The 24,207-nt window shown below is 50.9% G+C and overlaps 1 protein-coding gene across 1 annotated transcript in view; it reads right to left on the minus strand.

Annotated features, from left to right (window-relative positions):
- Positions 1-24,207, minus strand: part of lama5 (laminin, alpha 5) — a 60,582-nt gene that overhangs the window by 21,735 nt on the left and 14,640 nt on the right. Inside the window, exons 3-31 of the mRNA XM_084681437.1 lie at positions 21,219-21,336; positions 19,273-19,391; positions 18,981-19,151; positions 18,452-18,549; positions 12,702-12,817; positions 10,088-10,206; positions 9,718-9,808; positions 9,175-9,309; positions 9,017-9,079; positions 8,551-8,691; positions 7,807-7,944; positions 7,266-7,400; positions 6,953-7,087; positions 6,468-6,605; positions 6,215-6,267; positions 5,842-5,941; positions 5,677-5,729; positions 5,264-5,369; positions 5,040-5,139; positions 4,649-4,805; positions 3,862-4,000; positions 2,853-2,995; positions 2,594-2,697; positions 2,053-2,206; positions 1,723-1,886; positions 1,504-1,612; positions 1,254-1,351; positions 786-978; positions 42-168 (exon numbers count right to left, since the gene is read on the minus strand). Coding sequence (XP_084537563.1) covers positions 42-168; positions 786-978; positions 1,254-1,351; positions 1,504-1,612; positions 1,723-1,886; positions 2,053-2,206; positions 2,594-2,697; positions 2,853-2,995; positions 3,862-4,000; positions 4,649-4,805; positions 5,040-5,139; positions 5,264-5,369; positions 5,677-5,729; positions 5,842-5,941; positions 6,215-6,267; positions 6,468-6,605; positions 6,953-7,087; positions 7,266-7,400; positions 7,807-7,944; positions 8,551-8,691; positions 9,017-9,079; positions 9,175-9,309; positions 9,718-9,808; positions 10,088-10,206; positions 12,702-12,817; positions 18,452-18,549; positions 18,981-19,151; positions 19,273-19,391; positions 21,219-21,336 — 3,517 coding nt within the window. The remainder of the gene's footprint in view (positions 1-41; positions 169-785; positions 979-1,253; positions 1,352-1,503; positions 1,613-1,722; positions 1,887-2,052; positions 2,207-2,593; positions 2,698-2,852; positions 2,996-3,861; positions 4,001-4,648; positions 4,806-5,039; positions 5,140-5,263; positions 5,370-5,676; positions 5,730-5,841; positions 5,942-6,214; positions 6,268-6,467; positions 6,606-6,952; positions 7,088-7,265; positions 7,401-7,806; positions 7,945-8,550; positions 8,692-9,016; positions 9,080-9,174; positions 9,310-9,717; positions 9,809-10,087; positions 10,207-12,701; positions 12,818-18,451; positions 18,550-18,980; positions 19,152-19,272; positions 19,392-21,218; positions 21,337-24,207) is intronic.

Genomic DNA, 24,207 nt, shown 5'->3' on the forward strand with positions numbered 1-24,207 from the left:
TCAACTGTTCCTGTAAAAAGTGTGCTTGTGAAGGGCCTGACCGTGCCAGATTCGTCCCCCATTGATGAAGACCTGCAGGGGGTAGGTGGGGTGCAGGGGCTGGTGGTAGTGCAGGATGAACACATAGCGCCCCAGGGTGTTTACATGTGTGGAGTACACCGCCGCATTCTGGAGGGGAGAGGGAGAGAGAGAGAGAGAGACAGAGAGAGAGAGAGAGAGAGAGAGAGAGAGAGAGAGAGAGGAGAGAGAGAGAGAGAGAGAGAGAGAGAGAGAGAGAGAGAGAGAGAGAGAGAGAGAGAGAGAGAGAGAGAGAGAGAGAGAGAGAGAGAGAGAGAGAGAGAGAGAGAGAGAGAGAGAGAGAGAGAGAGAGAGAGAGAGAGAGAGAGAGAGAGAGAGAGAGAGAGAGAGAGAGAGAGAGAGAGAGAGAGAGAGAGAGAGAGAGAGAGAGAGAGAGAGAGAGAGGAGAGAGAGAGAGAGAGAGAGAGGGAGAGAGAGAGAGAGAGAGATGGAGAGAGAGAGAGAGGGAGAGAGCAGAAACACAGAATTAGAAACAGAAAAAAGGAATAAAGAAAGAAAAAACGGAAGGAAGGGAGAGATAGAAATTAAGAAAGTACTTAATTGAAGCATTCGCTGGTGAGTTCATTCATTTACTTCCTACTTACTTACCAACCAATGCTTTCCCTGTCTACTGAATGACTGTTTAACTCACACGTCCTTGAGGAGCCCAGATGTACCAGAGGGAGGAGGAGGAGAGAGAGGGACTAGGGTGGGAGGGGGGGGTGTACCTGGGAGGAGTCCAGGTGGATGTGCTCGGCTGTGTCAGCGGCGTTGGGGGGGCGGTCCCCGGCCCAGTGAGGGGCGTCGGCCGGTCCCAGGGGCGGGTCGGCCAGGACGGGCTCCTGCACCGAGGAGACCTGCCCCTCCTTCAGGACCAGAGAGTCTGAGGGGGTCTGGAACCTGGACACTACACAGGAGGAGCTGGGGGGAGGGGGGAGGGGAGGAGGGGGGGGGAGGAGGTGGGAGGGGAGGGGAGGAGGGGGGAGGGGAGGAAAGGAGGGGAGGAAAGGAGGGGAGGAAAGGAGGGGAGGGGAGAGATGAGGAGAGGAGAGGAGGGGAAGGAGGAGAGAATAAAGGAAGGGAAAAGAGAAGTGGGGATAATGGTAAAAATAGAGAGGAGAGGGAGGAGAGGAGTGAATGTTAAAGGATAGCCAGGGTGCTGGGCAGATGAGACAGGGGTCAGCTCCAGTGATTACCTGTCTGCTGAAAAGAGCCCATGGGTGCTTATGCAGTGGACCTTAGGCTCCAGGTACTCCATAGTAAACTGCTCATGTGGCACCAGGTACACTTTGTGCTGCGGGGAGACATTTCAACTAGATATTTCACTTTCCTTGCATCTGTTATTGTGGTAAAGAAACAGGGATACATGAGTCAACGCTGTGAAGTCCTGATTGGCCTGAAGGAGCCCTGCTGGTCTTGATCATGTGACCAGGAGGAAAGCCTCACCAGGAAGAAGCTGGCGCGGTCTGACATCAGCTGGACCTCAGCTTCCGTCGACAGAGAGAACACCGCCACACGACTCTGGTCGTCCACGGTTACCGCTCTGCACAGGAAACTACACACACACAGAGAAAAACAGAGAGGACATGCATTATGAAGACCTGTTGACAAATGAGCTACTACGCGACAGAACAAAGGAAACACACACACACACACAGCCCTTACCTGTACTTGCAGTGCGTCAGAGTGAGCAGGTACGTGTGTGTTCGTCCTCCAGGCGTATTGAGGGACACAGTGAGGGTCTGGGGGCTGAGGTCTTCACTGGCGTACTCCACCACCAGGACGTGGTCCCCAGGGCGGGGCAGGCGGCTGCGCAGATGCACACTGATCTGGACCACCAGACGGAGGACGGGGGGGGAGTTAGACACGCTGTCTGTACAGGTCACACTGCTTTGTGTCCATGCTGAGCCCCCTTCCCTTCATCCCCTCCTTCCTCCCTTTTCCTTCCTGTCACCCCCCCCTCCCTCCCTCCCACACACACACACACACACTCACATCCTGGCCGCTGCACACGGCCATGTCGGGGTGGCGGGGCGTGATCTTCTCTCTCTGGCAGGGCCGGGGCAGGTGGTTGTCGAAGCGGCAGCTGGCGTCGCGGGCAGAGATGGAGGGCATGGCCTCCAGGGACAGGTACCTGTACAGCAGGCAGCTGGGGAGGAGGGGGGAGAGACACCAGTCAGCTCACAATGACAAGAGGAGGGAGGAGAGTGTAAGAGTAGGAGGAGGAGAGGATGAGAGGGAGTGGATGGAGATGGAGGAGAGGGAAGAGGAGAGAAGGAGGAGGAGAGGAGGAGGAGGAGAGTACGGAGGAGGAGGAGAGGATGAGAGGGAGGAGGTGGAGATGGAGGAGAGGGAAGGGTAGAGGAGGAGGAGGAGAGGAAGGAGGAGGAGGAGAGGAGGAGAAGGAGTGGATGGAGATGGAAGAGAGGGAAGATGAGAGGAGGTGGAGGAGAGGAAGGAGGAGGAGGAGAGGAAGGAGGTGAGGAAGGAGGAGGAGAAGCAGGTGAAGCAGGAGGGGGGAGGAGGAGGTGCTGACTTGGTGCTGGCGTCTACTGCAGGGCTGTAGGAGCAGGCCTCAGTCACCCTCATCTGCAGGATAGGAGCCTCATAGTAGGCGCTAGGCAACAGCACCAGGTAGTCCTACAAGGAGGAAGACAGGAGGAACACAGGAGGAACTTGGGAATCAATGACTGTGTGTATGTGTAAATGTGTATGCAATGTGTATTAGTGTACGTGCGAGTGTGTGTGTGTGTGTGTGTGTGTGTGTGTGTGTGTGAGAGTGAGTGTGTTCTCACCAGCAGAATACCCTCAGCTTCTATAACAATGGTCCAGGTTCCAGGGTTGAGAACAAATGGTTCCACAAAGTTGTTCTGGGGAACGTTGACGAAGGTGGGTTCTGAGCTGGGTGCAAACACAATCTGCTTGGACTGTTCTGAACCTGCAGAACACGCAAGGACACACGCATTAGCTCAGATTGACTTTGACTACATATGGAGAAGATTATAAGATTACAATGCTTTTGTTGAAAATTTCTGAGCACAAGGTTACATGATAGAAAACGTTTAGATTTTTCAGTGTGTTCTTCTCAGGGATATCATGGATGAAACGGATTGTGTAGCTGTAGGAATTTTAAATTTACAAAAAAAAATGAAAAGACCAATGACAAGTGAAGTTCAAGCCTGTCGTCGAGCAGATACAGGATGTTGCTTCAAGCTACCAGCTGATTGGTGGAACGTACCTCCGCGGCTGTTCTGATAGGCTTTGATTTTACCATTGGAGACGGTGGGCTCAGTGTTACGGTATCTGAGGATGAGGCGAGTGAGGTAGACATCTGCCTCGCTCACCTGCACCACCATCTTTACTGTGTTCTGAGGAGGGGGGAGGGGAGAGTAGAAGCAGGGGAAGGGTGAGAGAGGAGGGTTGGGGAGGGTGGAGGGTGAGGAGGGCAGAGGGGAGTGAGGAGGACATGGTGGGGGGGAGGGAGTGAGGAGGAGGGTTGGGGAGGGTGGAGGGTGAGGGTGGGGGGTAGGGGTGTAGCGGAGGAGATGGTCTTAGTAGGTGGTGAGCCTCGTTGATGAGTTGTGGGGGGGTGAAGGGTGAAGGGTGGGGGGGTGAGGGGGTCCTGAGCGACAGGAGAAGCAGCCGTAGCCAGCAGTAGCCACACCCCCTACATGCCCTTAAACAGCCCGAGCCTGCCGCCAGACAGCCACGCAGACACAAGCCTTCTGGCCTATGTTGAGGTGAGCGAGGGAGCAAGAGGCGGAAGGAAGAGGAGAGGAGCAGGGAGGAGGAGGTTACCCTTACAATTACCACAGAGGAAGTCCTTGTGGTCCTCCAGGACAGAGAGCCGCCCCCTCACATCCACCCCCTCACGGTTCACGAAACGCAACACCACATGGAAGAGGTCGGGAGAGCCGACTGACACCAGCACCGCCACCTTGGACTGGGGCACAGGACCCAGGGGAGGGGGGAGCCATAAGAAGGAGAGAGACAGAGAGAGAGAGAGAGAGAGAGAGAGAGAGAGAGAGAGAGAGAGAGAGACAGAGAGAGACAGAGAGAGAGAGACAGAAAGAGCCGGAGAGAAACAGAGAGAGAGGGACAGAGAGAGAGAGACAGACAGAAGAGAGACAGCAAGAGAGACAGAAAGAGAGACAGAACAATGCAGAAGCCTCGCCTTAGTTCCACCACCAAAGCAGCCAAAGCCAGCCTGCCAGCCTGCCAGCCAGGAAGCACTCTGCTGCCTCTGCCAAGCCAGGTCCACATGAGACACCACCCCACACCACCAGCATGGCTTCATCACTCCCCCAGGGCTCTGGGAAGGACTGCTATGACAGCACATGCAGGCTCCACACAGTACTAGATCTATACACACCACAGCAACGCATATTCTCACTCAGTCAACACACATCCATTACGTAATGACTAAATGACTACATTTATGACTAAATGTAATGTAATGTAATTACTGTGTATGTCATGTCTAACAAACCTACATTGATTGAACACTAAATTGAACACGATAGAAACTGTGTAGGCCGAACGGACACATTTCACGTCCCGGTTCAGAGGTCGTAGGTCGCGGGTGTCCTACCTGGATGGGGGTCATCTGGGCGTAGCCGCGCCAGCTGAAGCCCTGGAACTCCTGGGGGTCGTAGCCGAAACGCACGGGCCGGCCATCCAGCATGGTGCCGTCCTCCACCTCAAACTTCAGGTGGTGCAGGTCTGGGAAGTAGTGATCAGGGCGGGGCCTGGAGGCAAGACAACAGCAACTTTATTGTTCAGACTGTTTCAGACAACAGCAACTTTATTGTTCAGACTGTTTCAGACAGGGAAGGAGCTGACTGGGCAGACCTGGAAGGGACCAAAAAGGTTATTGCTTTGGATTAGGATCACTCGGCAACAGCATGAACGTGAGGTGTTGTTGTGTGGTGTGTGTGAGGTTCTGTGGCGTGTGTGTGAGTGTGTGTGTGTGTGTGACTCACTGGGTACACTTGGGCCCGTCCACATTGGGTCTGCAGCGACACCTGCCATTCCTCTCACCACACGACTGGCCAGCAGACCCACCTATGTCACACTGGCAACCTGAAAGCGCGCACACACACACACACACACACAAACACAGGCACACACACACCATGGTTATAGCTAACAACAGATTACTGACACACACACACACAGTGTCATCTTCCCTCCTCCGTGTCCTTACCTTGACAACCGAAGTAGTTGTTGTTCTGCAGGTTGTAGTATCCATCTTTACACACAGAGCAGGTGCCACTACAGGCGTTGGGTTTACAGTGGCATTGGCCATTACCCTGCCAACACAGGAACTTACTGTTAGCCCACCCTCGTTATCCAAAGAGAGAGAAAAGATTTTCGCTAATCCATGATCTAAGAATATTGAACTAAGTCGTTGGTTGGAAGTGATCACAGTGTCCATTAGCACTCTGAAGAGAACCCCACCTCAGGATTCTAAACACCGTAGTCTAGAACGTCACAATAGATATCAGCCCATCCTTCTGAACACTCCAGAACCTACTGAGAACTCCACCCAGGATTCCGACCCATCTCAGAGCAGCCCCTCCCCTCCCCTATGCAGTGGACAGTGTGCTGGTGACTGACCTGAGCACACTCTGCCACTCCACTGATGGTTCCTGGCAGGTGACACTCACAGCCTGCACACGAGGTGGACAGAGAGAGAGACAACGTTATCTGGCTGAACAAAACCTTGCATCATCGTGTTTTCATCCATGAAGCCCATTTCAGTTCAAATGAGAAATGTCTTACTGGAGCAGCCATCTGGAGTATCCGGAGACAGATTCCAGTAGAGAGGCTGACACCTGTCACAGGCCCCGCCCTCCACGTAGGGACGACACTTACAGGAACCCTGATGAGATATGAGTGACAGGCACCACAAACCAATTAGCAAGCTGGATTTGTAAAGCACCGTCAGAAAGCCATGATAACTTGTATTGTGTTCGTAAACGGGACAGACGTAATGGTGCCAGGTGGTGGGAGTCTACAGTGTAATCTACCGAACTGTTAAGATGGGGCTAACCCCACCCGGCAGGTGCAGCAGGTGAGCTACATCAAACAGCCTTAACGTTGTAACTCTGAATAGGACTAGATGAGAGGAAGGGTGCAGAGCAGTGGACCTTACGATGGTGGGCTGGATCTCGTTGTTGACGGAGCCTACAGGATGACAGGTACCAGCTGTGGAGGAGAGAAGAAACACCGTCAGGCACACAGGGCAGGTGGGAAAAAAAACTAAAAAAATGGTGACCTGTAACCTGACACTGGGGACACTGTTTGTGCTTTTCACCGATTCAAATATGTCAACAACAAAATGACAAACACACACAATCCCTGTCCACAGCCGTGTGTGTGTGTGTGTGTGTGTGTGTGAGTGTTACCTTGGCAGCGGGGGAAGCCGTAGGAGCCAGGGCTGCAGCTCTCACACCTCTGTCCCACCACACCAGGCAGACAGGAACACTGACCGCTCACCTGGTCACAGCTGCTGTAGCGAGAACCCTCTGAGGAACACTGACAGGCTGAGGGAGGGAGGGAGGGAGGGAGGGAGGGAGGGAGGGAGGGAGGGAGGGAGGGAGGGAGGGAGGGAGGGAGGGAGGGAGGGAGGGAGGGAGGGAGGGAGGGAGGGAGGGAGGGAGGGAGGGAGGGAGGGAGGGGGGGGGAAGGGGAAGAGGAAGAGGGTAGAGATGAGAGGGCGGGAGGGTAGAAAGGAGAGGAGAGAAGGGAAAGTTTGGATTGAAGGTACAGGGGTGGTAGAAATATTGTCTTCAATCACAGGCAAACTGTAGAAACAACCAAGCTCATTCTCTGAGCAACATCCAATAAATGTTCCGGACCAATCAGAGCTCTAGTCTGATCTGACACGTACGTGTGCAGCTGGGGTAACCATAGAAACCGGGGGCACACTGGTCACAGGCGACGCCGCTGTAGTTAGGTCGGCAGTGGCAGTGACCAGAAACACTGCAGCTGGAATCCAATGAGGTCCGAGGATCACAGGTGCACTCTGGGTAACAGGAAGTAAACACCTCATCAGAAACACACCTCCCCTTCAATTCCTAACTTGTCTACCCCCTCCAGTATAGTCAGTTCTAGAGTTGGCCAGACGATTTAACACCAGTCTAATCCAGTCCAGTAAACTCTAGTCCAGACAACATCCAGCATCCAGGCCCAGTGGTAGACACCTTGGCAGTGAGGGTAGGAGTGGAAGCCAGACTGGCACTGCTCACAGCGAGGTCCGTGGAACTCAGGACGGCACAGGCAGCGACCAGAGGAATCACAGCCCCCTGGGAGAGAGCCCACACTGCTGCAGCCACACACTGGAGCACACACACACACACACACACATGGAGCATGCACGCACACAAATGGGAGGTTAGATAAGCACGTTTGCTCAGGAAAAGCAAGCAGCATTCCTGCACTCTCTTTCTCTCTCTCTCTCTCTCTCTCTCTCTCTCTCTCTCTCTCTCTCTCTCTCTCTCCCTCCTCTCTCTCCCCCCCCCCCCCTCTCTCTCTCTATCTCTCTCTCTCTCTCTCTCTCTCTCTCCCCCCATCTCTCTCTCTCTCTCTCTCTCTCTCTCTCTCTCTCTCTCTCTCTCTCCCTCCCCCTCTCTCTCTCTCTCTCTCTCTCTGTGTTCTTGGCTCTTTTTCAGGTTGGCAGTGCCCACAGAAGCAGGAGAGAGAACAGGGACAGAGTGTGTGTGTGTGTTGGCAGAGGCCACTCACGTTGGCAGAGGGGGTAGTTGAAGTACCCAGGAGCACACTGGTCACATGCGTAGCCCTGGAACCCACTGCGACACAGGCACTGCCCTGTGAACGTGTCACATGACCCATCCAGGCATCCTGGGCCAGAGCACTGGCAGGCTGGGGGAGGACAGGCACACAGACACACACACACACACACGCACACACACACGCACACACACACGCACACACACACACACACAGACACACACACGCACACAGTTCTAATCTCTCAAAATCAACACAGAAGACGGTGTACGTGAGAGTTGTGTATGAGCCTGTGTTATTGTGTGTGTGTGTGTGGGAGTTGGTGCAATCTAATCTGAAATCCAATTCATCTATTGGAGGAATGAGTTCAAGTGCATGTCTGACTAATCAGCTGTGGGCAAAAACAGAAGCTCCTGTTGTTAGAGGAGACACCACAGGCGTGTTTGTGCTGACTCAGGGGGGTCTCCGGCCTGGAGGAGATGGCTGGTCAACATCAAAACTAGACAAACACAAACAAGCTGAACAAATGTACTGTAGTATGTGGAGCTGGTGACACAGGGTCAGCAGTTTGTGTGTGCAGTTAACGTTTGTGTGTGTGTACGCGTGTGTGTGTACGTGTGTGTGTGTGTGTACGTGTGTGTGTTGGTTTGAGTGTGCGTGTTTGTGTCCCCCCGCATGTGTGTGTTTGTCTAAGTGTGTACGTGTGTGTGTGTGTGTGTGTGTGTGAGAGAGACGTACCCTGGCAGTTGGAGCCGTGGTGCCCAGGGGCACAGCTGAGACAGTGGTCTCCTGTGAAGCCAGGCTTGCAAACGCAGGTACGGGTCCTGGGGTCCGGACGGCAGGAGTTATCTTCTGTCCCCGCTGCACTGCACTCACAGTCTGCACAGAGAGAGAGATAGAGAGAGAGATAGAGAGAGAGAGAGAGAGAGAGAGAGAGAGAGAGAGAGAGAGAGAGAGAGAAAGAGAGAGAGAGAGAGAGACAGAGACAGAGAGAGAGAGAGAGACAGAGAGAGACAGAGAGAGACAGAGAGAGACAGAGAGAGACAGAGAGAGAGAGAGAGAGAGAGAGAGAGACAGAGAGAGACAGAGAGAGATAAACAGGACATACTCGGTACCCAGACACACACTGAGCATTTTTAAATAGACTGACTGATTTGAACCTCAGCCGAAAGCAATTTAGAGAGAGACCCTGAGAGAGACTTACTGATGATCTCTCCTGCCGGTTTGGCTTCTCCATGGTTGTTGTTGTTGGGGTAGGTGGGAACGGCTGCAGATGAGGCACAGATACAGGTTAACTGTGTGTGTTCAAACAGTCAAAAGGTTAGAGATAGCCTGTACTGTGTGTGTGTGTGTGTGGCTCACGGTAGCATTCAGGGAAGTTGATGTAGCCCTCAGCACAGGAGTCACAGTTCTCTCCAGTGTAGTTGGGTTTACAGTAACACCTGCCAGTCACGTCCTCACATGTTCCATCAGTAAACTCTGACTGGCACACACAGGCTGGAGGGAGGGAGGGAGGGAGGGAGGGAGGGAGGGAGGGAGGGAGGGAGGGAGGGAGGGAGGGACGGAGGGAGGGAGGGAGGGAGGGAGGGAGGGAGGGAGGGAGGGACGGAGGGAGGGAGGGAGGGAGGGAGGGAGGGAGGGAGGGAGGGAGGGAGGGAGGGAGGGAGGGAGGGAGGGAGGGAGGGAGGGAGGGAGGGAGGGAGGGAGGGAGGGAGGGAGGGAGGGAGGGAGGGAGGGAGAAAAGGAGTGCGAGAAAAGCAGTGAGACAGACAGCGAGAGACAGAAGGAAAGACAGAGAGGAAGTGTGGATAAAGAGTGGTGTTTACACAGTAACAAAGTAAAATGAGACCTGGCCCAGACCTTATGACAATAGAATATTGAAATGGATTGACAGCTGTCACTCACGAGAGCAGGCCAATGGGGAGTCCAGGGGATGGTCAGGTGACCTGTAGTGGGTGGGGATACAGCGCTCGCAGTTGATCCCTGTGGTGTGATGCTGAGAGAAGAAGGCAGACATTTACAGTCAAACTCACAACACAGAAGGACACGGCAAAGTAAACACAGTAGACTAAAGCAGAGTAGGACAGAGTAGAGCAGGGCTGGCCAGCCCTGGTCCTCGAGGGACCAGGGTTGGATGTTTTAGATGTTCCCCTGCTCCATTTGAATCCTGTGTGTTGGAGCGGGGAAATATCTAAAACAGGCAGGACAGGGGGTACTCGAGGACCAGGGTTGTCCACCCCTGCAGTAGAGTATTAGTGGAGAGTGGGTAGAGTACCTGGCAGTTGAGACAGACTCCGCCTCCTTGGTACCCTCCCTGGATGTTGAGGCTGGCCCTCCTGTGGTCCACCTCGGGGTCGTAGTAACAGTCAAAGGAATGTCTGTGACAGTTGCACTCTGGGAACAACACACACACACACACACACACACACAGTTAGACTACACTCGGGAGAAAAACACACATTGTACAGACAGTTTGACAACACATACGTCAGTGACACACAAACACAGCGGCTGTGGAGACGCACACACGGTGAGACTGTGTCGGCCCTCGCACAGTCATGACAGGAGACCCAAGCTGCACACCGGCATAACAGACACCGTGTTGTTGCCTTGGAAACGACTGGTCAAATACACGAAGTGAAGAGGAGAGCGTGGACAAGGAGAGATGTCAAGACGAGTAGAGTACAGGACATATACATTACATGTACACCATGTGCATCATTCATCACAGACTTACAGCACAGTACAGACAGATGCCTCCACCCCAAAACACACACACACACACACATACACACACACACAAACACATACACAAGCATGCTAAAAATAACAAGCAAGCCTCAACCTGGGGGCAGAAGAAAGAGAGGAGAAAGAGAGGAAGAGATAGAAACTGAGGGCCCAGCAGGAGAAAAGAAGAGAAACCTGAGGAGGAGGTGGGATGATAAACTATCCTGTGGAGAGCATTTAAGACAAAGGATGAAAAGTGTATCATAAATATATATGTGAGATTACAATAGGTTGTGTTGCCAAAGGCAAGCAGAAGGATTCGTACAGAAAGCACAGGGGGAAACATCTCAGCCCGTAACCAGACAGGTTAGGTCTGTTAAACTGCTACTCTCAGACCAGACGCATTACAATGTTACACAGCATCCCCTGGGAATCTGAAGACAAGTCTGTTTACAAACAAGCCAGGACTCTTTGAAGATCTATCAGAATGAGGTGTGCTTTCAAATCTCCTCTGAAAACCCTTCCACCCCTTCAGCAGGTGCTGAAGTCTGGCTGGGGAAGATGACAGGCACCGTTCTGTGGTTCTAAACTCATTAAAAAGATGACACAACAATGCTCTCTCATCTACAGCAGAGCTATAATCAACAGAGCAGATTGGTGCTAACTAATTACATATCTTTATCAAAGCTGTGCTTTTTTTTTTTAAACTCTTTTAAGTATGCAGCATCTTCAAAGAAAGTAGGTTCTGATTTCTCAAGAGATGGCAAAGTACACACATCCTTCACTCAAGTAGAAGTACAGATACTCATGTTTGAAAAGACTAGTAAGTTGAAGTGCTTACTACAATTTTTTTAGAAACTTTATTGTATTTTTTTTGCCTACCTTTTTAACTTTTTTTCAGAATTTTTTTTTCCAAAATATTTTTGCAACTTTTTAAAACTTTTCCCCCCAAAACCTTTTAAAATAAATATTTTTAAAAAATGACAATCTCAATATTCTCCACACAACACACACAAATGTTTCTGTTTTTTTCCAAACGTTTCTTTTTTGAACCAGAGAACCAAACTACAAGTGTAAACACGGCCTTAAAGACCCAGCAAAGACCCAGTAAAGACCCAGTGTCTGGGCTGGGTTATGCGTCTCAGAGAGCAGACACCACACAGACACGCGATACTTTTGTTTCTTGTTCTTCCATGGCTTTGTTGTTGTGTTCTCAGAGTGTGATAGAAGCATGTCTTCATGGATCTAGACCTCGGAATAACCAGTCCCCAGCCAGTGCCCAGATTAGATTAGCTGGGTAGAGGAGGGAGAGAGCGAGGCGGATATCCGACATCCTAAACACAGCTCCTGACCCACAGCCCAGCTTGGAAGACGTGGGTAGGCCAACACAGACCAGAGACAGGGCTATTTATACAGAGTCTGAGAACAGCAAGGTTCTCCATCGCTATCAGCCCTTAGAGACTGAGAGGTAACACTAGCCAGAGACAGGCCAGGATCAAGTCAGATATTACTTTTACTTGAGGTGTGCTTGATTTAGCTTCCCTTGTGACGGACCGTGTTGAGCAGTCCCTAAGGGGAGATTGAGAGACCATCAAGTAGGATAAATCAAGTCACCTCGAGCATGTGAAAAACGAATGAGAAATTTGGTCTGGACTTGGTCCAGGTCAGCTTTGAGGGCCTGCTGGGGCTTGGAGTCCTTCACTACAATAACATGATTAGCTGGTGAAGGACGCGTCGGCTCAAACCCGTGAAATTCTCAGATAGGAGCTTGTGTTTGTTTTGGCTCTGAATGGACTTTTGCAGAGCTGGAAAAGTCAACGAGAGGTGATTTTCTTTCTCCCTCTGCCTCCCACTATCCCTCACCCAACAGGATTTCATCCACATTGTTTTGACCTTCTTGCCATAGTCCATGAGGTTATCCTCATTAGAAGATCACACATATAGTAGACCATACATTCCTGATCAGTTTAAGGGACAATCCACCACAAACACCACTATCTGGTTTAGAGAGTGCCAGTCTTCTAAGCAGGTGTTAGTGCGGGAAACATGTCAAGTTCCGGTGATACAAAGATATCAGTCCAGATCAGATGTGTGTGTGTGTAGTGTTGGCGTGGGTTTAACGGGGAGTGGGGTGGGGGTGGGGGGGTGAAGGTGACACTCACGTTCACAATCGTTGGCACTGTACGTTGTTGCAGGTTTCCATGGTACCTGGTGGAACCCTGGGCAACACTGATCACATGACAATCCACAAGTGTTGTGCTGGCAGTCACACTGCAGTCTGTGATAGAAAGATAAACAAACACACACACACATTAGCAGCTATCTTAATGAACAACATTAAAATCTAACTCCAAAAAGAGTTTCCTGCAAGAGTTTGATTTGATTTGTTCACTCAAAGAATAGGAGCATGGTTAGCCAGGGTTATAACCAAACACACACACACACAGGTATGAAAATGGTCACACATAACCAGGATTGTGGTTTCTGGGGCTTGGTTTAAAGACCACTTAAAGTTCAAACTCATTTTTCTGTTAGAGTTCCATTGTTGAGTCAGAGAGGAAGTTGAGAACCAAACTCAGTAATAAACTTAAAGTGGAACCCTCTTCACACAAACACACACACACACACACACACACAATGCAAGAGTTAATCAGTCCTCCTCCACAAAAGCAGCCCCCTCCAGCCAACCGCCTAATCCGATTAGGGTGAGCAAGCTTGAGTTTGCAGAGGGAGGCCAAAACAGAGAGGAGAGACAAGCTTTATGAACCTGGAGCAGGAGTGAACCAGGACAATGACAATCTGCACACTGTTCTCACACAGCCAAGCACTGGGGTCAACTGGGGTCACTCGAGTGGTTCTGAGGACTTCTGTGAACCTTTCAGTCTAAGTGTGTCTTTCTGGGGATGTTAGCCTGCTTTCTGACGATTCAAGACTTCTTATTTGAATTCTGATTGGCCCATGACTCAGAGAGAGCGTTGTAAAGCTAGATAAAGTAGCAATGAAGCTGCAAGGTGAACAATACCTTCATCTAAGTTCCTTGAGCTCTCAGGCGCTGTTCTCTGTAGCCAACATGATCAGACCAGTCTCAAAGTGACCTGTAACCTTCTAGAATGCCACCGTTACTAAGGGAACAGAACACTATACCGGTTTTCTAGAAGCCCCTCGGTGCTATGTGCTTCTGGGTCCAGATAACCTGTTCCCTGTATAGAGTTTCCCTGCTCACACTCCTTATCAGAACCATCTGAGCGCTTTAGGAAGTATCGTTCACAAGAACGTTTCCACCCTACTGAGTGGTTCTGATTTCCCACACACACACACACACACACACACACACACACACACACACACACACTAGCGAGAAACAGAATTACCTTGCAAGCCCCTACAGCTACAGCATGCCTACAAACCAATGGATGCAGTCCTTGCCTGTGATGAATTACTGATGGATCTGCTGTTACAACATGATATTTGAGAACTGAGTGAGTGTGTGTGTGTGTAGGTGTGTGGTTGTGAAAGAGAGCGAAGCATTAGAAGACAGCTGCACACATGAACCAATCACCTGTGGATCTTCAAGCTTCAACCGCAGATATAGAGTTACCAGACCTGAAAGCATCTCTCAAACAGCTGCTCTATTAAACCGCAGCGCACACATTCTAGTCTTGGCTAGTCTTCTACTCTGCACCAAAGACAAGGCCCAGTATTGGCACGTCTGCGGATGTGAGAAGTGAAACGGGTTCTCCAGATCTGGGGCGTCGATCTAGTCATTCTGGATCTATGTCTAGATCGTCGTCCCTGGTGTGGGTCAGGGTGGCCCAGATCCTCCCACGGCTCCAGATCTCCAGAGACAAGGAGATGGTGAGGAACACCAGGGCTTCATATCTCCCTAATCCTATTAGAGAAGCCATGTTCCTGAGCTCTTCTAATAGGATTACATACAGATATCATACGTGTGTGTCTGCACCTCCGCAAACACACGCTAAACAGCATGACCCTGTTTTCAAAAGGCACTTGCTGAAACAGGTCATGTGCTTTAAAAGCACTTTGCGTGAGCGCACCAGACTGGAGCGAAATGGGAAGCTTGGGAAAGAAGGGCAGACGGTGGGCCACTGTGGGGCAGATGTCAAATCAGGGTCAGGGTTTGATTCCCACTGGGGCCACCCATAGTGGAGATATACGCACTGTCTCTACTCTGAGGGGCTCTGGATAAATACGACTGTGAAACGGAAAAAAGGGATATCAATCTGATAGATGTTATACAGTCATGGATGCTTATGGTTATATCTGGCTCGGGACTTCTGTTTAAACTGCCTTGACGTGTCTCTCATTTAACACAGGCCATGAGTCCATCAGGTCAATAGCTTCCTAATGAGTCACAAATTAAATGTTTCATTCTGCCGTGATGCTGAGGTCCAGACCCTGGCTCAGTCTGAGCTCAGGCCTGCTATCGCTCAGGGAAGAATGCCAGGATTGCAGCCGATTGCGAAGGCTTCTCTCTGGAGGGCGGACATGTTAAAAAACAACACTCCCTTGCGCATCACACACACCTGTCTGCTCACACAGAGGATTGTCTATGGAATTTTGTTAAATTGACATATATACACACCTGTCCTGCAGCCACACAAACACACACACATTTTTGTATTCAGCATTTTTCCTCTGTTTATCTAATATATCTCCCAACGGCTGTACCACCCACATTCCCTTGCCTGGGTATGAAGAAAGTGTTATCTTACTCAACAGAAGTACAAGGAGAATCCAGCATTAATGTAGACATAAGAACCTGCACAAACACACATATACTTTTGCAGTCCTGTTGTTTGATAATGAGAATCCCAGACAGTCCTGTGCTGGTCTGATCCCTGTACAGAGTTGAGTCAAGTGGAACCAAATGTGTCAGAAACGTCGAGAGACTCCACACCCACGGCCCAGTGGACCAGAGCCTTGGTGGTGAACCTGAAACATACTGGACTCCTGGAATAATATTGTTCTGTCCTGTCTTCCTTCTACTGTGCTCTCTCCTTCTCTCTCTCTCTTTCTTTCTCCTCCACGCTCTCCCTTTCTCCTTCTCTTTCTCTCTCGCTCTCTCTCCTCCACTCTCTCTCCCTTTCTCCTTCTCTCTCTCTTTCTCCTTCGCTCCCTCCCTTCTCAGCTCTCTCAGGAGAGAGTGCTAGTTTCCTCCAGTGTCAGTGACTGCATGTGTACCTCCACCAGGCAGTGGTATGCTGCGTGTGGTGTTAAGACAGTGGAACAGACCATCCGTCATGTGGAAGAAGGGATGGCTTACTAAGTGCTCCAGCTCCAGTCCAGCAAGTCAGTCTGCCTCAACACAAAACATGGAAAGTCTGAACACATTCCAGAAATATGACACAAGACACCTGTCTGGGTCACGGCTGAATGGCTCTCGGCCAGGAGATGTGCTGGGCCAGATCTAGTCACAAGGGATTTAAAGGAAGACATGCCAAGCCCAAGCCAAGTTTACAGAATTCAATTTACCTGATCTAGCAGGAGTAGAATCTGTCAGAATGTTTAGAAGTATTTTTCCACTTAATGTTGTGATTTTCTCTCCCCTCTATTTCTCAACCTTGTAATATCTTGGGCTTTGATTTATACCCTCTCTGTCTTCATTTGTCATTCCTCCCCTTCCCCTCCCTCCCTCCCTCCCTCCCTCCCTCCCTCCCTCCCTCCCTCCCTCCCTCCCTCCCTCCCTCCCTCCCTCCCTCCCTCCCTCCCTCCCTCCCTCCCTCCCTCCCTCCCTCCCTCCCTTCCCCTCCCTCCCTCCCTCCCTCCCTCCCTCCCCCTCCCTCCCTCCATCCGTTTCCTGTCTCTTCTTCCGTAGGTGTCCAGCCCAGACACTCACAGACCAAATGCACTGATGTCCTCAGGAAAGGGCTTTAACAAGTTGAGACATCCACCAGGACTGTGCAGTGTGTGTGTGTGTGTGTGTGTGTGTGTGTGTGTGTGTGTGTGTGGTTGGAGATTGATGGGGATGTGAGTGACAGTGTAATAGTAGCCCAGCTCGATCCTCCGGAGAGCCCGCAGGCCTTTGAATGAAAGATGAGGTGAGCTGGAAGGGAGGGAGGACGCACAAACATTCACACACACACTGACCTTCCAGACACATATTTACACCCACACACACACACCGGAGGAATAATCAAATACATCATACAGTCAAGCCCACTTCCTTTTCTATAACTGAGACCGACACTTATCCAAAACACTGCAATACCCTCAAGACAGGAATATCATGAGGTCATATGGAATGCGCACATACGGCACACACACAAACACACATCACACTTACATCGTATATAGTGACGTACAACAAGTTACATCTTGCTCGAGTGGAAAAGACACTACAATAACAATAACCAGCTTTGCTTTCTTTCAGTATTGCCTCTATCACCTTACACCTTCCTCTCTTGCTCTATTTATCTCTACCCCTTCCCTCTCTCTCTCTGTCTCTCTCTCTGTCTCTCTCTCTGTCTCTCTCTCTCTGTCTCTCTCTCTCTGTCTCTCTCTCTCTGTCTCTCTCTCTCTGTCTCTCTCTCTCTGTCTCTCTCTGTCTCTCTCTGTCTCTCTCTCTCTGTCTCTCTCTCTCTGTCTCTCTCTGTCTCTCTCTCTCTCTCTCTCTCTCTCTGTCTCTCTCTCTCTCTCTCTCTCTCTCTCTCTCTCTCTCTCTCTCTGTCTGTCTCTCTATCTCCTCCTCCTCCTCTCCCTCCCTGGGGGGTCTATGGTGTGCACCTGAGTTGTGTTGTGACAGAGCCCTGTGTGTTTTGCATGCAGCCAGTGTTGTGATCGTGACTGGTGCCAACATCATCACGTTTCCAGGCTGATATGTTGTGGGCTCCGAGCAGGGAGGAGCATGGAGATCCAGTCCTGGAGGCTCCAGTGAGATGCCAGCCAGAGGGGCAGAGCCTCGACAGAGGGTTATCTTTACGATCTATTAACTCTGTTTACTTTTACCATTTTATACCTCTTACTCAGACTAAGAGGGGCTTTTAAGACAGGGCTCGGAACACACACACACACACACACACACACATGTGTATACACAGCATACAATACTGTATATACCGGTACACATACATACACTATATTGCCAAAAGTATTCTCTCGTCTGCCTTCACACGCATACGAACGTGAGTGACATCCCATTCTTAAACCACAGGATTTCATATGATGTCGGCCCACCTATTGCTGCTTGCTCATCCATGTCTTTCTGGCCTTTGCTTTGTGCACCTGAATTCAATGATTTGAATAGCTGAAGGAATACTTTTGGCAATATAGTGTGTGTATATATATATACACAGTATATTCACATCTATTTATTTATTCTGTATATGCGCAGCTCAATGTGACTTGGCAAACCCAGACAAACACACCTGTGCACACAAACACACACAAGATGGCATGTAAGTCGAGCACACACCAGACCCCTGCAGGCATGACAATGGTTCTTCAGGGAGGTCTGGGGAGTAGAACATTACACCCTGATGCAGGAGACAGATAGCGGTTGCATGTGATCTCATTATCACACACACAGAAAGGAACCGGGGAACTCCGAAACCATAAAACAGAGGAAGAGTCCATGTAATGTATGTACTGCATGGATGAAAGGGTCTGCTTAGCGGTAAGTGTATTAGTGTGTGTGTGTGTCTGTGTGTGTGTGTGTGTGTCTGTGTCTGTGTGTGTGTGTGTCTGTGTGTGTGTGTGTGTGGGTGTGGGTGTGTGTCTGTGTGTGTCTGTGTGTGTGTGTGTGTGTGTGGGTTTGTGTCTGTGTCTGTGTGTGTCTGTGTCTGTGTGTGTGTGTGTGTGTATGTGTGTGTGTGTGTGTGTGGGTGTGGGTGTGTGTGTGTGTGTCTGTGTGTCTGTGTCTGTGTGTGTCTGTGTGTGTGGGTGTGTGTCTTACTTGTAGGGGTCGTTGGGGTCCTTGTTGTTACAGGCCTCTGCATGTCCATTGCACACACACCGTCCTCCGATGCTGATGTCCTTGATACTGTAGTAATACTGCACAGACAAACACACTGTACTGTTCTAATGCTGCAGGTGTTTGTACAGTACCTGTGTAGAACGTGCTAGTACTCTGACAGGACTGTGGCAGTACGGAAGCAGTATTGTGGAAGTTCTACAACAGTATTGTGGTAGTACTTATTCAGTATTGAGGCAGTACTAATGCAGTACTAAAACAGTATTGAAGCAAGACTGAAATCATGTTGAAGAAGTACTACAGCAGTATTGTGGTAGTACTTATGCAGTATTGAGGCAGTATTGAGGCAGTACTAAAACAGTATTGAAGCAGTACTGAAGCCATATTGAAGAAGTACTACAGCAGTATTGTGGTAGTACTAAAGCAGCACTGCTGTACGTTTGTGTGTGTGTGTGTGTGTGTGCACGTGTGTGTCCATACCCTGCATGTGTGTGTGTGTGTGTGTGTGTACCCTGCGTGTGACGGTGGGGTCTCGGAGGGTCTTGCCCATCAGGTGACCCAGCAGGGTGTTGGTGCGGAGGAAGCGCAGGCGGATGTTGGTGGCCTTGGTGAAATCCCTCAGCACTGGGGAGTAGGAGAAGTTCATGGCTCCTGGTCGTCCATTCACCAGAGACACCACCACCTGACCACCAAGACACACTGTCAGCACGCATACACAAAACATCCCTCTGTGTGTGTGTAAGAGTGTGTGTGTGTGAGAGTGTGTGTGTGTGTGTGTGTGAGAGTGTGTGTGTGTCCCATACCTCTCCGTTCTCCAGGGGAACGATTCTAGAGTACTCCGTGGTGCAGATGACGTCGTTGTCGTGGTTGATGCGTTCGATGGTGCGTTGCCCGAATCGCTCGATGCAGTCTCTCTTGGAAGCTACAACGCACACAGAACACAGACGTTCAGCCAGCCAGCCTCCCAGCCTGCCAGCCCTCAGATGAGCTGCCAAGCCCCAGGCAGACAAGCCCCAGGCAGGCAGGGCCTGTGGGAGTCTGGGCTGGAGCTGGGGCTGGAGGGGGTGTTAGTCACACAGTGCAGCAGTAAACCGGTGGGTATACTGGAGAGACAGGAAGAGTCAGAGAGACAGGAGCATGCAGAGAGACAGGCTACACCTAGTAAAACTCGACATTCCTATTGGGGACTTTACTGTAATATCTGTTCTCACATCTGCGATCTCTTTATCTCACTATCTCTCTCTGTGTATCTCTATGCTCTATCTTTCCCTTCCTCCAGCTCCTTGCCCAGCCTGACTGGGAGGTGGCGTTCCGGGACATTCTGAGGGTTCTGTGTGAATGTCTCTCGATGTTCCGTTAGACGCTGAGGAGCTGGAGGGAACCCTCCTGCCTCCTGCCTCCAGCCTCTCTCAGGAAGGAACCCTCCTGCCTCCTGCCTCCAGCCTCTCTCAGGAAGGAACCCTCCTGCCTCCTGCCTCCAGTCTCTCTCAGGAAGCAACCCTCCTGCCTCCTGCCTCCAGCCTCTCTCAGGAAGCAACCCTCCTGCCTCCTGCCTCCAGCCTCTCTCAGGAAGGGTAGCAGCTGCTGCTTGTCCCTCAGAGGATTTATGGGCCCCAAGTCGACACTCATTTGCTCTGCGTTACTTTTTACTACTGAGCTTGCACACTTTTGCACACACAAACCCACAAGCACGCACACACACACACAAGAGGACACAAGAAAGCACACATACTGTATGCACACAGGATACACACACGCGGACATAACCTTGACGGATGACAGAGATGGTAGATCAGAGAAGTACTCCGTCTGGGGGTCAACCTCTGCTATCTGCTCCTGCTCTGTCTCTATCTGTCTGACTTAAACCATCTGCCAACACACACACACACACATACACACACACTAATGCTCTCTCAGAACATCCAAAGTTTAGTATTAGTAAAATAATTAATCCTGGATATATATTGTGTTATTTGTAAGATATGGTTTGTAAAAAGCCTCAAAAGACAGAAAAGGACATTCAAAGGATCACAACAGATCTGCCTGACAGGTGATTCCTACACTGCTGAAAGTACAGTACTGTGAAGGGTGTCATAGCTGGAGCCGACGTTACGTGTAGTCATGTAGTCGAGGTCATGGCTGAGGCCTTCTCTCTTTCCCTTCAACCTTCCCCCCTTTCCTAACCTCCTCTCTCTCCCCCTAACCCTCTCCTCTTTCCTCCAACCCCTCTCCTCTCTTACCATCCCCTCTCCTCTTCTCTACTACCATCTCCTCTCCTCCCACACCCTGCCCCTCCTCTCCTCTCCTCCCCCCCCCCCCATTTCCAAGCTGATCTTGCCTGTGCCTGCCTGCCTCACTGAGGTGGGCTGGCAGAAATGCCCGGAATGTTCCACCGTCCCACCTGGATTGACAGCTCCTTGGTGTGAAGAAGACCGCCCCCCCCCACCTTCCCCTCCATCACCACCTGTCCCCCTTACCCGTCCCCCTAACCCTAACCCCCCACACACACCGCCCCACCCCCCCTACTCCTGCCTCCAGGGCTGTTCCATAGTACAAACATTCTGATCCACACACAAGCAGCTAGGTCACCACAAACTGACGTAAATATCAGGCAAAAACACAGTTGTGTGGGAAGGAATGTTACAGTCTCAACACCGCGCTGTATCTCAGCATGTTGTCATCGAACGTTGAGACACAATAATAATTTGGGGGTTGTGTTGGTTGTGTGTGTGCTTGAGTGTGTACTCACAGGCGAAGAACTGCCATGGCTGATAGGTTTGTCCAAAGTCAATGGATCGTTCCAGAACCCAGAGGTCCGGGCGAGGAGAGTTGGCGAACTTGATGAGAACATAGGCCACATGGAAGAGCTGAGTGCAGGAGAGAGAGAGAGAGAGAGAGAGAGAGAGAGAGAGAGAGAGAGAGAGAGAGAGAGAGAGAGAGAGAGAGAGAGAGTGAGAGAGAGAGAGAGAGAGAGAGAGAGAGAGAGAGAGAGAGAGAGAGAGAGAGAGAGAGAGAGAAAGAGAGAGAGAGAGAGACAGGAGGGGGAGAGAGACACATAACAAAATATATTTTTAATAATTTCAACAAATATCCTTTGCAGTTCAGTAAAACAAAACTGCAACACCACGGGAGGCATCTGGAAAGAAAACAGGAAGAGAGACAGAGGAGAGAGAGATCATCATCCCACAATCCCTGTGTGCCATCACGTTCCTGCTCGGAACCGTGGTGTGACATCAGCGATCCGACGACCACCAGAGACCTGTGAGAGTCCACTGGAAGCTCCAGAGCCAACGCTGAGGTATCCAGTGTCAACATGTCATGGTTCCTCAAGTTAATGTCTTCACTCATTGGTCGCTTAACGTCCGCCAGATGCTGTCCCTCTGCACTCTAATCAAAGAGTCTGTTGCCGGGGGGGACAGACGATCTGGTTACAGCGGTTGACTGGGGTGTGACTTCACAATGGTCTGTCATCACACGCATGCACACAGTATACACACGCACGCGTACACGCGCACACACACGCAATCTCAACATCAACACTCCATCCGACAAAACTGTCCCTCCGACAACTAACTAATCCATGTAGACTGTGTGTGTAGTCTAAGTATAGACTGTGAGTATGAGTGAGACTATGTGTTGTCTGTTTGTAGATTCACTCTGTTGGGAAACTCCTGCTTCTCTGGTTGTATCAAAGGCCAGATCCCAGTCTCAAGCACCTATGTGTTCTCCAGGGAACTGTGGTGAGGACCGGTTCTGCTTATCAAGACTTGACTGTTTGGATCCCTCCCCAGTGAGATAGTTATTGTCTCTCTCAGGACTGCAGGGCAGGTAGTTGAGGCTGTCTAGCAGTCAGTCAGTGAGATCAGTCAGTGAGATCAGTCTCTGATCTCTACACTTCCTCTCTGTGACAGCTCTCTGTCAATGATGATGACAACACCATATACTCTATAGACCTCCCTGTGGGACCCCCTTACACAAACACACACACACACACACACAATCCCCTCCCTTACAACTACTACATCACAGAGGAATGCTACATGTCAGAATGCGCCGAACAAAGACACGTCTGTGGAACCTGTTGAAAGACGCAGCGGAGGGGCTAAGGTCAGGGTTAGGGAGTGTGTGTGTGTGTGTGTGTGTACATCTTCCTTTCTCCATCACTGAAGGGGTCCTTTCCTTCATCCCATCATCCACGTTAAAGAACCCTCATTTGGGTTTGCATTGGGTATGTTTCTCCCCTCTCTCTCTCTCTCTCTCTCTCTCCCTCTCTCTCCCTGTCTCTCTATCTCTCTCTCTCCCTCTCTCCCTGTCTCTCTCTCTCTCTCTCTCTCTCCCTCTCTCTCCCTGTCTCTCTCTCTGTGTGTCTCTCTCCCTCTCTCTCTCTCTCCCTATCTCTCTCTTTCTCTGTCTCTCTCCCTCTGTCTCGCCCGTCTGTCTCCAGGCCCCAGTGGGGAGGTCTACTTCCCAGAGAACGGAGACAACAGGTCCTGCTGCCTCCCCTGTGGCTCCAGCGACTACACTGGCCCAGTATTTATGGATTACTGAGCCTCGGGGTCAGGCCGTCTGAATGGACCTGGGACCCATCAATCAAAATGGTGTTTCCGTGGTGACAGGCGGCGGGTGTGTATTCTGTCGGGGAGATTGAGTGAGAGATAGAAATAAGAAAGACAGAAAGAGAGACATACAGACAGAGAGAGAGAGATGTATGGAGAGAGAGAGAGAGAGAGAGAGAGAGAGAGAGAGAGAGAGAGAGAGAGAGAGAGAGAGAAAGAGAGAGAGAGTGAAACAGACAGATAATGTACTGTATGCTGGTGTTTTAATGATCTTCACTTTCACCTAGTATGCACCTGCATCCCTCCCTCCCTCCCTCACACACACACACACACACACACACACACACACACACACAGAGGGGCCCCATCACCAGTATGAAGTACGCATGTATGGTTAATGTTCCATCCATACATCACTACAGGTATTCATGGAATTTGCTCCTCAAAGCGTTTAGGTAACGTTCACCCAGTAAGACCAACTTTCTGTGACTGACTAACTTGTCTTCCTACCTGTGCTTTGTGTAAGGCCGCCCAATAAACGTGGGCCCTGGAGAACAAATAGCCTTCTGGTTTAATAATTGTACACATTCCTGTGTGTGTGTGTGCGTGTGTGTGTGTGTGTGTGTGTGTGCAAGTGCATGTGTGTGCTGAATTCCTGACCAAGGTAGCCATGGAGATAAGCATGGAAGCCTATGGCCCTAGGACAGTGAATGCAGAGGGGATGAGGGCATGAGGGGATGAGGGGGAGAAAAGAGGAGGAGAGGAGGGGAGAAGAGAGGAGGGGGGAGAGGAGGGGAGGGGAGAAGAGAGGAGGGGGGGAGAGGAGGGGAGGGGAGAAGAGAGGAGGGGGGGAGAGGAGGGGAGGGGAGAAGAGAGGAGGGGATGAGGGGGGGGAGAGAGGAGGGGAGGGGAGAAAAGAGGAGGGGATGAGGGGGGGGAGAGAGGAGGAGAGACCAGGATATACAGATGAAGAGTGGGATGAAGGAGAGTAGGTGGAGAGAAACCTAGAGGGCAGTGAGAATGACAGAACCTTCCGGAGGAAGAAAGGGAGAGGGGGGGTTGGGGTCCGCGATGGGGCCTGGGGGGTGTCACAGAGTCCCTTGAGATACTAGATACTGAAGGGACGGAAGGAAATGGTGGGGGGGGGGGTCACATGGGGGCTGTTCAGTGTTCATGTCACAG

Source organism: Hypomesus nipponensis, chromosome 18 (assembly GCF_054491055.1).
Source record: "Hypomesus nipponensis isolate SF chromosome 18, ASM5449105v1, whole genome shotgun sequence".
Classification (NCBI taxonomy): Eukaryota; Metazoa; Chordata; class Actinopteri; order Osmeriformes; family Osmeridae; genus Hypomesus; species Hypomesus nipponensis.